General features: G+C 37.7%; 1 protein-coding gene and 1 long non-coding RNA gene across 7 annotated transcripts; one reads left to right on the forward strand and one right to left on the reverse strand.

The window, feature by feature from the left end:
• The first annotated feature begins 2976 nt into the window (after window positions 1–2976).
• On the forward strand, window positions 2977–7030 carry LOC108994513 (TMV resistance protein N-like). Of its 2 annotated transcripts, none has more exons than XM_018969762.2 (6): window positions 2977–3578; window positions 3836–4943; window positions 5027–5323; window positions 5439–5945; window positions 6106–6237; window positions 6328–7030. In XM_018969762.2, the coding sequence occupies exons 1-6, from the start codon at window positions 3049–3051 to the stop codon at window positions 6757–6759; spliced, it is 3006 nt and encodes a 1001-aa protein (XP_018825307.2). In that variant the 5' UTR covers window positions 2977–3048; the 3' UTR covers window positions 6760–7030. The 2 variants fall into 2 exon arrangements, with proteins under 2 accessions (XP_018825307.2, XP_018825308.2); XM_018969763.2 differs by having other exon boundaries at window positions 6106–6221; window positions 6328–6416.
• Window positions 7031–8102: 1072 nt separating this feature from the next.
• LOC108994516 lies at window positions 8103–14145 on the reverse strand. 5 transcript variants are annotated; one of them, XR_001996703.2, is made up of 6 exons: window positions 13722–14145; window positions 11131–11357; window positions 10780–10872; window positions 10601–10697; window positions 9634–10506; window positions 8103–8412 (listed from the first exon to the last, which is right to left on the reverse strand). It is a non-coding gene; the product is annotated as an uncharacterized LOC108994516 (long non-coding RNA). The 5 variants fall into 5 exon arrangements; XR_004801505.1 differs by lacking the exon at window positions 13722–14145 and having other exon boundaries at window positions 9634–9795; window positions 9896–10506; window positions 11131–13065; XR_004801504.1 differs by lacking the exon at window positions 13722–14145 and having other exon boundaries at window positions 11131–13065.
• Window positions 14146–14740: the final 595 nt, after the last annotated feature.

Raw genomic sequence — 14740 nt, forward strand, 5'->3', positions numbered from 1 at the left:
CCGTCCACTGAACTTTCCTCTGCATCATCTACTTCTCCCTCATCTTCTTCTTTTCCCTCCGCCACTGATACCCCTTCACACACTATGGCATCACCCCTGGCTCCTCCTCCTACCACTGTCCCAGACTCATCTCACCGAATGCTCACTCGCCTTCAAGCCGGTATTCGAAAACCCAATCCCAAGTATGTTAACTTACACACTACTTTGTCCTTGCCACAGATTCCTAAAACAATCCGAGCTGCCTTAAAACATGAAGGATGGCATCGTGCCATGAATGAGGAGCTCACTGCCTTGCAGAAAAATAATACATGGACGTTGGTTCCCCGCACTACTGACATGCATATCATCGGCAATAAATGGGTCTTCAAACCTAAGCTTAATGCACATGGTGAACTTGATCGTCTTAAAGCTCGCCTCGTCGCCATTGGTTATCATCAAATCGATGGTGTTGATTTTCTTGAAACATTTTCTCCGGTTATTAGATTTGGCACCATTAGAACTGTTTTATCCATTGCTCTTGTGCGCAGGTGGGAAATTCGACAGTTAGATGTCACAAACGCTTTTCTCCATGGCTACCTTCAAGAATCTGTTTTCATGGAGCAGCCTTCGGGATTCTCTGATCCCTCCTACCCCAATCATGTGTGCAAATTGAACCGGGCCTTATACGGTTTAAAACAAGCCCCAAGGGCTTGGTTTGATCGCTTTAGTTCCTTCTTACTTGAGTTCGGATTCTCTTGTTGTATTTCTGATCCTTCTTTATTTTCTTTTCGCACCTCTGATGCAACTATGTTCCTCCTTTTATATGTAGATGATATTCTTCTTACCGGATCAAATACTTCTGTTTTAAATCACTTTGTTCAAACTCTTCATAGTGAATTTGCTATGAAAGACTTAGGACACTTGCATTACTTTCTCGGTATCCAGGTTACTCATAACTCTGATGGTCTCTTTCTATCACAGACTCAATACGCCTTGGACATCTTACGCCGGGCTCAGATGACAGACTGCAAACCTGTTGTCACTCCAATGACATCCAAATCAAAAGATTTAGAAACTTCTGCTGCTTTCTCAGATCCTAAGCTCTATCGCAGTCTCGTTGGGGCCCTCCAATATCTCACGCTCACTCGTCCAGACTTGGCTTTCAGTGTTAATCATGTTGCTAAATACATGCACAATCCCTCCCAGGCTCATTTTCAAATGGTCAAACGGATTCTCCGATATGTTCATGGCACTTCCAATCTCGGTTTTCAGCTCTTCGCCAACTCCACCCTTGATCTATATGCTTTTGCCGACGCTGATTGGGCTGGCTGCCGTGAAACACGCCGCTCCACCACTGGATTCTGTCTTTTTCTCGGCAGAAACTGTATTTCATGGAGTGCAAAAAAGCAGCATACCGTTTCCCACTCGAGCACTGAAGCCGAATACCGAAGTCTTGCCCACACCACTGCCGAGATGACTTGGTTAGCTGCTCTGCTTCGTGAGCTCGGCGTCTCTCTAGACAAGACTCCTTTACTTCTCTGTGATAATCTTAGCGCTCTCCATCTCACTTGTAATCCCGTTCATCATTCTCGAAGCAAACATATCGACATCGATTACCACTTTATACGTGAACGTGTTGCCTTGGGTCTCATTCAAACACGCCATGTTCCTACATCCCTTCAGTTAGCCGATATGTTCACAAAGCCCTTATCTCATGCTCACCTGATTGGCATTGCAACCAAACTGAACCTTCGACAGCGGCTCAGTTTGCGGGGGGTGATAACAGACAACTCACGCCTGCGGTCATGCATGGGACAACGCCTGAAATCCCGCATGGAATAACGTCTAATAAAGGAAACCAAGATGCCGTCACAAGAGAACCTCAATCAACTCTGCCCTTAAGAACAGAGTCTGCTATATTAGGAAGTGGACCGTTAGCTAAATAATTCCATATTAGGAAGTCAACTTGCTTTCTTTATACTTTCCTTCTCTAAGGCTTGTACGCATGACTTTGGGTATTTAAACCTCTGCTGTACTCATCTCTACTCAAGGAAAAACATATTCACTTTATTTGATCTGTTCTTTACTTTCTTTATCCGTAACATGTGTATTTCCCAGCAGTGTAATCTGGACTGGATCCATTAACGGAAGTTTCTGTGCGCGGTGAAGCTGGGCTGAGGACCAAGAGAATTTGCTCTGTTTTTACTTCCCGAAACAGAGAACACGGTGGAACCTGTCTTACGGCATTATGGTCGCTGCGGTTTGCCGTCGGTTGCTCGTCTATGGTGGGAAGGCTCACAGTGTGGAGGGCATTGCTCAGTTTTGGTTTCTCGCGGTGCCGCCTAATAGAGCTTCCGGTGGTGGATTTGTTGTGGTCGTGGGCTGTGGAGACTTGCTGGATGGGTCAATAAATTTTTTTGCAATGCAGATTAACTTGTAGTCTCATTTTACACGATAATGTTCAGCCAGTGTTGAATTTCTTACATGACATCTCAAGCTTGAGCAGTGAAAACATTGATTGTGGCAGGTTTGGGTCCAACAACTCTACCTGAAATCTTGCAGCTTTTGTTTATTGATTTTGTATTGGCAGAGGGAAGGGTTGTCAAACTCCAGCCTTTTCATTTATATCTGCAATATTCACTGTATCAAATGAATTTCTTCGATGTTCCTCAAGAAAATGTAGCCAAAGTCAGTCAACAGCCTTGCAACACTAATTTGGTTGTCAGAAAAATTAGAAACGAAAAATAAAAATCAAGTCACTCAGTCAACAGCTTAAAAAAAAAAAAGTACAAGATGAGGGAAGTTGCGCAGAACCTTCGTATGCCATAAGGGCGTGTCATGGGTTCCGATAAACAGGGCTTAAATAAACCGAAAGTTGATGCTGTCTACCTGGAACTTTCCATCTCAGGTCGACCTGTACTACTAGCTGTACTCCATGGGTAGCTTCTATATATATACATACAGATTATCTCATGATATCTTCAGTGTTCTTCTCATTGTCTATGCCCGCAAATTACCAATATTCCCTTCCACATGAATTAAGCTTTTAAATCTCTTTGCATCGCATTCATGTCCACTCAAACACCCTCTTCATCTACTCCTGAAGTTAGTAAGAAGAGAAAAAGAGACAATTCATCTTCGTCTCGATGGAAACATGAAGTTTTCCTTAGTTTTTATGGCAAAGACACTCGCACAAGTTTTACGGATCATCTATATGCTGATTTAAAACGGAAAGGTATTCTCGTATTTAGGGATGATGAAGCACTCCAGCGAGGAGAAGACATTTCTAAAGCGCTTCGGAAAGCAATTCAAAAATCACAATACGTCATCGTCATTCTTTCGGAAAATTATGCTTCTTCCAAATGGTGCCTCAGGGAACTTGCCGAGATCGTTGAATGGGAGAAAAAGACGAAGCTGATCACAATTATTCCTATTTTCTACTATGTGAATCCTTCAGACGTAAGAAATCAAAGAGGAACTTTTGCAAAAGCTTTCGCCGCACATGAGAAAGATCCCAAGCTAGACATCAAAGAGATTAAAATGTGGAAAAAAGCTTTCAGTAAGGTGGGCAATATTAAAGGAGAGCACATACATGACAGGTAACATTTCCTCTTTTCTTCTTCCAATGACAGATATATAGCAAGCAATTATGACATTTATAATTTTTAAAATATCTAAATTGTGATATGGTCTGACAGCTTGAGTGTTGCAAGAGGGATATTGAAGTACGAATTCAATTGTTTCGCTTCCTCTAATAAACAATGCTAATTATCAACTAAAGCTAGCGGTTTTTTTTTTTTTTTTTGTTCGTGTCGATTTAGGTCTAGTCAATATTAATTGTTCTATCAATTTATAGGTACGAATCAACAATTATACAAGACATCAGTAGACGTATATCTCGTAAGTTGAATTCTAGGTTCTCTAGTCATGATTACGATAAACTTGTTGCAATAGACTGCCCTGTAGACAAAATGATGAAGTTATTGGATATGGAATCGGATGATGTTCTCTTCATAGGAATTCATGGGATGGGTGGCGTTGGTAAGACAACGCTGGCCGAAATAATTTATGATAGAGTTTCTAATTCTAATAGTCAATTTGAAGGAAGCAGCTTTATTTCTTGTATTAGAGAAAAATCTGTTAGTGCTCGTGATTTAGCTTCTTTACAAAAAGAACTCCTTTCTACAATCATGGAAGAAGAAATACATGTATGGGATCAAAACCAGGGATATCGGATGAGAAAGAAGATGCTGAGTAATAAAAGGGTTTTTATTGTCCTTGATGATGTGGCTAGTGACGAGCAACTGACGGCATTAGCAGGGGATCGGAAATGGTTTGGTCCAGGGAGTAGGGTGATTATAACAAGCAGAGATAGTCATCTGTTGAAGAGGCATGGAGTGAATGTTATCTATAAGGTTGAGCAGCTTCAAGAAGATGAAGCATTGCAGCTCTTTAGTTTGTCAGCCTTCGACAAAACCCATCCACCAAAGAATTACAAGGATCTATCTATGGATTTTGTGAATTATGCTCAAGGCCTTCCTTTAGCTCTTAATGTTTTGGGTTCCTTCTTATATGAGAGAGAAATAGATGCATGGAAAAGTGTGAGAGATAAACTAAAAGCAATTCCTAATCCAAAAATTATGGATGTACTTCAAATAAGTTTTGATGGGCTGGAGGAATCGCAAAAAGAGTTATTTTTGGATATAGCGTTTGTCTTCAGAGGACATGAGCACATATCTTCTGGGATGTTATTAGAAAGTTTTGGTCATTATCGCATCGACATTGATATTCTCCTCGAGAAGTCCATCATAAGCAAATCAAAATATGGATGGTTGTCCATGCATGATTTGCTAAAAGAACTGGGCAGGGAAATAGTTCGCCGCGAATGCCGTAGAGATCACCCTGGAGGACGTAGTAGACTATTTTGTGTGGAGGATCTCTATCACGTACTGGAGACTGATACTGTAAGTTGATTAGCGTAGATATTAATATAAAAAGGTATATTTTCATCCTAATTCTGGCTAATCTGTTGTTTCTTGATTACCAGGGAACTGATGCAACTAAAGCCATAGTCGTGCATTCTTGTGCTGAAACGGAAGATCAGAAAGTACTCAAAGCCAAAGCATTTTCAAAGATGAGAAAATTGAGGTATCTTAAATTCCCTGATTCTCGAACTATACAATGGAGTGGAGATCCTTTAAAATACATGCCAACCAATGAGTTGCGATTTCTAGAGTGGCCTGGATATCATTTGAAAACCTTGCCGAGCAGTTTCCAACAAAAACATCTTACTGTTCTAAGGTTGTATGACAGTCGTATCAAACAACTATGGAAGGGGTCGATGGTAAGTTTCTCACTCGTATAAATACGTATTCATCTTAATAATTCCCCGTTAGTTTTCCAAACAAGTTACTATATTTATATTTTGATCCAATTAACTACTTGTTTGTTTATTACAGGTTTTACCCAATTTGAAGGTATTTGATCCGAGTAATTCTAAGAACTTGATTGAAACACCAGATTTGACTGGAATCCCAAATCTTGAGAGTTTAAACCTGGATGGTTGTAGAAGCTTGTGTGAGGTGCACCCATCCATCGGAAGTCTCAAAAAATTAAAATGGTTGACACTTGACAAATGTTCAAGCCTTGAGAAGTTACCAGACCTGAGTAGTTTGGAATGCCTGACCTATCTTGAAGCAAGTGAAACTACTATGACACAAATACCATCTGTCAATCTAAGGCCTAAGAGCAATATTGATGACTTTGGCGTTCGATTTTATTTTAGTGGAAGCAAGTTGATGCGACTTGAATCAAGGGATCCCATCTATGATATCGGATCACTTGTAGAATATCAGAGGGAAGGAACATATGATTACATAGAAGCAAAGTGCATTGATTTTGACAGCAAAGTAGAAAATATTTTAGACATGGCAGGTGTTGTTATTTCGGCTTTAGATGACGATTTGGTGAGTTCTCTCATTCTTTTCTTTAGAAACAAATCAAATATGTCAGAAAAATGCTTCAATAAAAAAGTATTTCATTTCACAAATAAAAAAATTAATTATCGCCTTGCAATTGCTTTATTTTTGCTGCAATTAACGTCTCTTTTTGGGGTTGGTTTTATAGAACATGATAAGTGGATGGTCGTTGGGATTCCATATGATTCCAGATTGGGTCCAGTATAAAAGTAATGGCTCCTTTGTAAAGATAGATTTGGATGCTAATACAAATCCGGAGATGGGGTTAGCTTTCTTTATTGTATGTGATTCTGATCAATTATTTTTTGATGATTATGGACCTAGTACTTCAATTTCTTGGTTAATCAAGATCCCTATGATAAACTTGCAGGAGGTGAGGCTTACAATAGTGTTTAAGACGGATGAAGAATATTATGTGGAATATAATTGTTCAAGTTACAGTAAAATGTCTCCTATCTTGAACGTCTCTTTTGGTAAGCGAATTGGATTCTGGGTGTATATACCGGCAGTTTTGCGGTTATTGGATATACGGAAGGTCATTAAGATTTCATTTAAAACATGCTGTACTTTGAGTGAAAAAGAAGTAGAAGTGAAAGAATGCGGGGTGCATTTAGTATTTCCAGATGATGCTAATTCAAAGTTCTATAATAGCATTGCTCCTTTTGGCCATTCGGGATTTTCAAATTCAAATTTCCATCGAAAATTTGAAGCCAATATGATGAAGGACAAAAGAAAAGAAAAAAAGGAAAAAGGAATAAGAAAGTTGAAGAAGGGTGGCGGCAGTTATGAATCTTATGATTAAGGACGAAGGAAAAGAAAAAAGGAAAAAGAAAGTTGAAAAAGGGTGGCGGCAGTTATGATAGAGATGAAACCTAAGAGCTGCCCTTCCACTTGCATATAGGCTGGATCCTTTTGTTTAGGCTAAGTATATGTGTTTCTTCAACCCATGTGTTGTTTATTTAGAGTTGGTGTGTTTTATCTCCTTCTCCTCATTTTGGAAGATGAGGATTTTTTATAATTTTGTAATGTTGGTATGTTTATTTATTAATAAAAGAAATAGGTTATTGGGTTTATGTCTATAATAGGAAAATCCTTCTTTTTGGATGGAGTGGTTGGATACTCTACCTCTTTTGGAGGTGGGGGGATAGTTTTATCTCTGTTTATTACATAGAGTAATACTCTCTTATGAGAGTCTCTATAAGTTAAAATAATGTCTATCACAAAGAAATTTATGTGCAAAGAGGCGTACAATAGATGTGTAGTTTGGTAGAATTTACTCTGTATTAATTTTTCACAGCTATAATTTCCTTTCTGAATGAAATGAAATCTATTTCCCACAATTTTTTTTTTAAAAAAAATAAAAAAGATAAAAGCATGAGGAGGACATTATGTTCTTTCGAAAACGGAAACTTAAAATAAAAAGAGGAATATTATGTGCCTATGTTCCACGACCCGACTGAGCCAACGTAATCAATCCAAACCGACATGTGTTGGATTATTATAACACCAATTTTATTCGTGCGAGACTCGTGACGTATAATTCGCCTCAAAAAGTATTATTCCCCACGATGACTCTAAAGGACTACACGTATATTTTCACGGCACATTCTGCGTGAAAAGCCTTCAACCTTCATCGCAAAAATCAATTTCATTTGTATCAATCTCGTGGGTATAGGAGCAAGTCCCGCCAGAACATTTGGTGGGTATTACTATTAGCCATTAATAGCGTTGGTGGGAAATAAGCATGTCTTTTAAACATGTTCGCTGATTATCCATGATTGTGATGGTGGGAATTACTTGATTTCCATGAAGCGATCTTGTGGAAAATACTTAATAATGCTAAATTACTTTTTCCCCACAAAACCTCATCCGTAGGAAATTGTGATATTCATGAAGGTAATCAGAGTAGGAAATGCATTTTAAATAAAACCAATTTTATGCTTATTCCCACAACCACATTCCATGTAAATCAGTTATTCTCCATGGAAGTATCCTGTTGCAAAAGCTTGTAGCTCCTGGGGAAAAGCAAGTTTTCCCCACTTAGTTGGGACCGTAGACAATATTTTGGGGTTGTCTACATTTCGCCTCAAATTGGTTGATACCCAGGTGAGATATATGGTAAAATTACTCCAAAATACACTCATAACCATATAACATAATTTCTATATCAATATTTACAACATTCACGCATGTTCCACTCTTCATTGAAGGAAATGGAAATACATTAATGTTTACTGTGTGGGAAGGAGAAAAGGGTCATCAGCATGATTGTATAACCCATATAACAACTATAGTTCTATATATACAAGGATCAACTTTCCTCCAAATTAAATCTCCCGATAGCTCCAATTGCATTCATGTACGAGATAACTCATTTTGATCTGACTAGAAATGAAGCACCAGCTGTTTCGGTAGCCTCTATATCAGGAGATTTTCAGGGCTGAATGAAAAAGACCTGAAAAGATAGCATACATGATGTTATGATCACATCAAACTCTTGCCTCAGCAGTAATAGCCTTACAATACAACAAATTACAACCTGACTTCAATCTGAGAATGAAATCCTGACATACCATCTCCCTTAATATACTTGGTCATTTACAATATTTCACCCAGGGATGTATATGGTAAAATCCCATGATAGCTGATAAATGTATACTTGCTGCAATATATAAATTATCCAACAACTCAGGAAAAAAAATAATTTATATGCCAATACAAGATTTCCCTAGAAAAGGTCAGGTTATATAGCACATTGATATAAATTACCTCCTGCATTATTAGTATACAATAAAGTACACCACAAAGGTAGATGGCATTTATATATGTCAGTATGCTCGATATAGTTGACAAAAACATATATACTCAAAATAGCTAGGACCAAGATATTATTATTATCATACAATGGTTCTAGGGATAACCTATTTCCAACTTCAAGTTTGGTTTTCTACCTCAAAAGTGAACAACAAATCAATGATTCCCACTATTCAAAACAAATCTGTTGACTTAAATCTCCCTAAAATCCTTTGGTCATTTACAAGTGATCAATTCAGACTATATGACTAATTCAAGAGTAACAAGAAACAATGCTGGGAGAACACCATATTATCAGAGCATCAATCCAGTATGAAATATGACATGAAGGAAACATATGTGTCCAATGAATATGCATGACAACTCCAATATACCAGCTTTGCAACCAACCAAAAACAGTACATTATTCATGTCTGCAAGTATTCCATAAAAATGCCATCATTTTGGTGACCATGGGAGTGCTGTACACGTGAAAGACTAAAAGGGAAGGTTCCTTCACAATCCTTATTTTAAATTGAAAGAAAACTGCTCTTAAGTTCATGACTTTATTATTTTTTATGGAACTGTTTCAATTGCCTATACATAACTTGAATCTTGATATAAAGATGTAAAATTGACATATTTGTTAGAATATTATAAAAATGCTACCAGCCAAATTTATTGTCAAAAACTGACTGATATCTTCCACCAACATCAGTGACAACTATTAATTCCAACTAATTAGTCTTTCAATACACCAGTCAATACCAAAATCAACATATTTTAAACAAACATGTGGTCTATCCCAAGTTCCATATAACAACATCATGACCTATGAAGTTAATTATGTAATAAACCAAGAAAGTCAGAAATTAACATATACCATCACTGGATCAGGAACTTGTGCAATATGTAATATTTTTCACTTCTCTTGGTGGTTGCCATTTCAATATCAACTGTGATGAAACAATGGCCTTCCGTCACAGAAATGTACCCTACTGGAACCCTTGGATATGCAGCTACCTACATGCATGCTGGTGTATCCCTGCATGAAAAAAAAACATAAGTCAATTGTACCCACTCAGGTAATGAATATCCAGAGCCCTACAAACACTACTTATCATTGTATAGGAGAAGATACTCACTCATGCTGGTGAAAACCATTACCTGATACATACCATCACCAAACATCAATACCTACTTCCATATTATAGCAGGTTATATATTCCCAACACAAAAGCCCACTTATGTAACCACCTCCCACCCTTTTTATCAAAACACCCCCAACCTGCCCACACTACACAGCAAAACATTTATAACACTGCCATTTCCATTGGGGGAACAAAAAACACAAAAGTCCCCAACACCTTCTTCAAAAAACTTGCCCATATGAGAGATGTTATGCATCTCCTTGAGTCTCTTGTTGAGACTCCCTACTTGACTCCAACTGCGATGATATCATGTTCAGTTGTTTGTCATGCTCAGAAAACTGTTTGCGCAGATCAGCCATATCACCCAAAAGTGCCTCTAGTTTACTCTTGTAAATGTCTGCACAAGTCTTGTTCCTTTCATTCTCCTTGGCCATACGTTTAAATGCCTTGTTCTTTTGCAAGAACGGGGAGGGCTCAGGTATGACTGAGTGGCCCAACCCTTGTGCATAACTAGATTTGAACCCTAAGGCCTCTTTGAAAACATCAGCAACAGCTTCATCAACATCCTCAATGTCTTTCTCATTTAACCTCTCTACCATCAGATTCTGAAATTTCAAAAAGAAGGAAACCATGATTTCAGGTCAACCATGCATAGTCCATTATATAATTAGAAATCAGAATACAGATAAGCTAACTCACATAATTGTGTTCCACTTGCTGCATTGATGAATTTCCACTTTTTACTTGACCAGTGTGTTTCTTTGTAAAATGCAATCATATTCAGTGCCTCCTCACCCTTCAATTAAAATGTATGTAATTAAGGCTCAATCCCTTTTATAAAAACACATAACACTCACTTTAAACACTACATAACTTACCCCCTCTTCCATAAGCCTAACAAAGGATTTCCTCCCACTTGTATATTTCACATTCTGTTTTTTCTTATTATTACTGTTTCTACGAGACTGCTCCTGAAAGAATTCAAAAAAAATATTTTCATGCACTACACTTATTACTCAATGCCTCAATAGAACTAAATATATGTATATATATAGATGACAGCTATAAGAGGAAAAAACAACAACATTCAGATTTAATTCCAACTATTTGCCTCTTGAAAAATCCCTGGTTTTTATGAAGAAGATATATCACAAAGAAAAACCATCAACCAAAAATGTCTTTGCTTCGTGAAGGCAAGAATATGATTGTAGGGTTACAAAAGGATTTACCTTTTCTTGCCTCTGCTGGTTAGTTCTTCAGCCAAAGGGGTGAACTGTGTGGTGATAGCAAGGCAAGAAAGAGTCAGTCACTGCCCCGTGAGTACTTATCCTTTGGTATGCATACTATTAACCCTCTTGTACTTGCTTAGTTCTTCTTCTTCTTTTTTTTTAAAAAAAACTCTCCTTGCTTACTTCTTGATCCCACTGGAACCCAAAGCACCTTCTCACATTCTAGCCTTTGGTACCCACAAAGAAATAATGTAAAGCTTCTATCACTTCAAGGTCAGAGACTGGCGCGAGTTCACCTACTCTCCAATGTTAAAATCCCACTTCTTACAAATAAATATTCCCGCCTGGTCATAAATCACCTTTTGTGTGATATACCGGGCATCAAAGGTCTTCGGAGAGGGTCAGTACAAAAAGTATTGTATATAAAAAATTTAGGTTGTGTTTGGATATTGAGTTGAGTTGAGTTAGGTTAAGTTTTTTTATGAATAATAGTGAGTTGAGATGGTAGAGTGAGTTTTGTAAGGTCTACCTACGATGAGTTTAAGACTGTATTTGAATGTTGAGCTGAACTCAGTTCTTTATGAATAATAATAAGTTGAGTAGTAGAATGAGTTATGTGGAGCCATCTAAATATTCTGAGTTTAAGTCTTGAATCCATAATTCTAAGCATAGACTACCAAAGAATAAAGCAAAAGATTACAATCTAATTTGAGAATGTCTTGGAAGAACCCTGTTATGAGCAATTAACCTGCTAAGCTGTGGAAAAAGGTGTCGAGTCTTGATGAGGATTTGAAAAGAAAAACATCGAAACAAAATGTGACAGACTAGAGTGCATTGGCATACTGTAAAACAGTTGGTATCAAGATTTTCAGAAGCTAACTTAGGGAACCCTTTGGCAGTACATGTACATGTCCATGTGCTCCCATTTCCTCCAATTTTCATTTGAATCATACCTGATTAGTATTTGAAGGGTTCAACCAAGTTCCACCCAGCATTATTTTCATTCCTTTATTGCTTTGAATCCCCAAATTGAAAGAAATGGGTCTTAACTTCTAATATAACATTTTAGTATTTTTCAGATAATGAGTTCATGCACCTATTTGCCCCACAAAACTGCCACGACAGCATTGATAGTGTATGGTGTTAAGAAAGAACCAAAGATATTTGAAACAAAGATAAGGTGTTAAGAAAGAACCAAAGATAAGGTGTTAAGAATTAACCAAAGAACCACAAATAGCACAACAAAAATTGAGGAAAATACACAAACCATGCACTTCACAGTAACCCCTGTTTTGTTACCAAGAAAACTGAGAGTTTATATGTGACATGTTTGTCTTTGTTAGAGTTCCTATAAGTCTCACTTATTAAAAAATAAGAAGTTCTATAATTCTTGGAAGCAACAGAACAGAGGACAGTGAAAAAATGAGCACACATTGAGACTGTGGTATTCTAAAATGTATCCTATGCTAAACTGTTTGTCTAGACTATCTCACATTTGTTTATGTGGATGCCGCCTTTTTTGCAATGCGATTGGCGAGTCATGTTCGAATAAAAATTAATTAGACAAGGATGCAGTATTTGCTCTAACTCTACTCGTTTAAACTTCTAGTTATACTTAAGACTAACCATCCTAGTCCACATGAGTTTTAAATTCCACCTGTGTTAAGTTTTCTTCCTACCACTATTTAAATTCAACAAGGTTCAATAAAATGATACTCTGCAGTGTTTGTGATATTGCATAAGCCTTCCAGCAAGTTAAAAAACAAAGTTAAAATCTTATTGTAGTTTATCATCCTGAGAGTTAAAGGCCCCTGTGTGTGTCGAATAGGATATGTGGTGAATTTAAATAATATAAGAGATCTCTAACATAACACATGACCTACCCACAAACAAATATTGTATAACATAGAGATCAAAACCAATCGGTTGCTTGTACATTAGACTTTAACTTGAATTACTAACTAACTAACTAACTAACTAAGTACTATATATATATATATATATTTATATATATATATATATATAACATGACTAAACTCACGCCCCGCATACATGTTAATTAAGAAAGACCGATTAATTATTTGTTTACTCTAATGTTTCAATTCTTATATATGTCAGGCGTATATAACTTCATTGGGAATGACTTCATCCCACCTGCACAAAGGAACAAGAAAACCTCACTACCAAGAAATACACAATTCCCCCATCCATAAAACAAAGCCATTTGATGATACACTACACACCATATATCAAACTAAAGCGTACTATCTACACACCATATATCAAACTAAAGTTTCAAGAGTACTCAAATATAAACAATAGCCAGTTCCAAACTCAGTGCAAAAATAAAACTTAACATTAGAATACAAAACATGTAATTTTCAAACTCAGTGCAAATACAAAACTGATATAGCTTATTTGTTCGTGCCCATAAAATGTGAAAAGCTTCTACATCAGTAATGTGTATCTGTCTTCAAATCTATACCCTAAGATCAACTTGGAAAACCACTAATTATTAATTTAAGATCCACATTCACCCATGATATTATTATTCCAAAGCAAATAATTTAAGAACAAATTAAGCTGCTTACCAGAGAGATGGCATCAAATGAACACCATTCAGATTGCTAAAATAGGGGACTGTGAGGTGGCGTATGGAGGAGAGAAGAGAGAGAGAGAGAGAGAGAAACAGAGAGGGTAACAGAGGCGTCGGGGGTTTTGGGCTACTGTTCCCGGTGGCTGGTGGCTGAGCTTCCATCGTCCATGGCTGAGACGAAGAGAAGTAGTGAGGGAGAAAAGGGAGATCTCGAGAAAGAGAGGGGCTTGAGAGGAAGGAAGAGGCGTCTTAGGTTGGCTTACCGATATACTGTGCTTGGAGGAGGGAGGCAGCGTGTTAGTGGCTGCTGGCGGTGGAGGTGGCATCGTCGTCGGCAACGTCGCTGGCTTGTTGGGGGGTTTCAGGGGAGGGGAGAAGAATACCTCCACACACCTTATGTGGCATCTCTTTTTCTTCTTTTTTTTTTAATCCAAAACGTAAAGTGTGATGCGACTGCAGGGCTGATGTAAATATTTTTTCAAAGAGTAGAGAGAGGATCAGGCTGGGACAGAAAGAAAAAAGGGGGGAAAATACAAGTTTTAAAAAGAATATTTACGGCGCTTTTTAATTCGCTGCATATAAATTTTACAACGACAATGTTTGCCACAAATTTAGTTATTGTGGCGACTTTCTTAGTTCGACGAAAATAAGCTGATGCTACAGTCACCGTACTTGTTGCGACGACCTAAATCGCCCCAATAGCTCTAAAAATCGGCCCAAAAAGTGGTCTGCCTCAGCATTCCCCACTTTTGTGAAAAAAATCATCGGCGAACTAAAAATCGCCGCAAATAAGGACTATTTGCAACAATTTTTTTTGCTACGATATTAAAATTGCTGGAAATGGCTTATTTTCTTGTAGTGATTAACTTACTAAACTTGACTTGGGGTATAATGCCCTCATTGGGGTAGCATTCCAGTAAGCATTCACTCATGCAAGTCCTAAGAGCAGTTCATTTTGCCTTGAACCAACTAGACGAACAAATCCCACCAGAAGTGGCTCAGTTGAGATTTCTG

Source organism: Juglans regia, chromosome 5 (assembly GCF_001411555.2).
Source record: "Juglans regia cultivar Chandler chromosome 5, Walnut 2.0, whole genome shotgun sequence".
Classification (NCBI taxonomy): domain Eukaryota; kingdom Viridiplantae; phylum Streptophyta; class Magnoliopsida; order Fagales; family Juglandaceae; genus Juglans; species Juglans regia.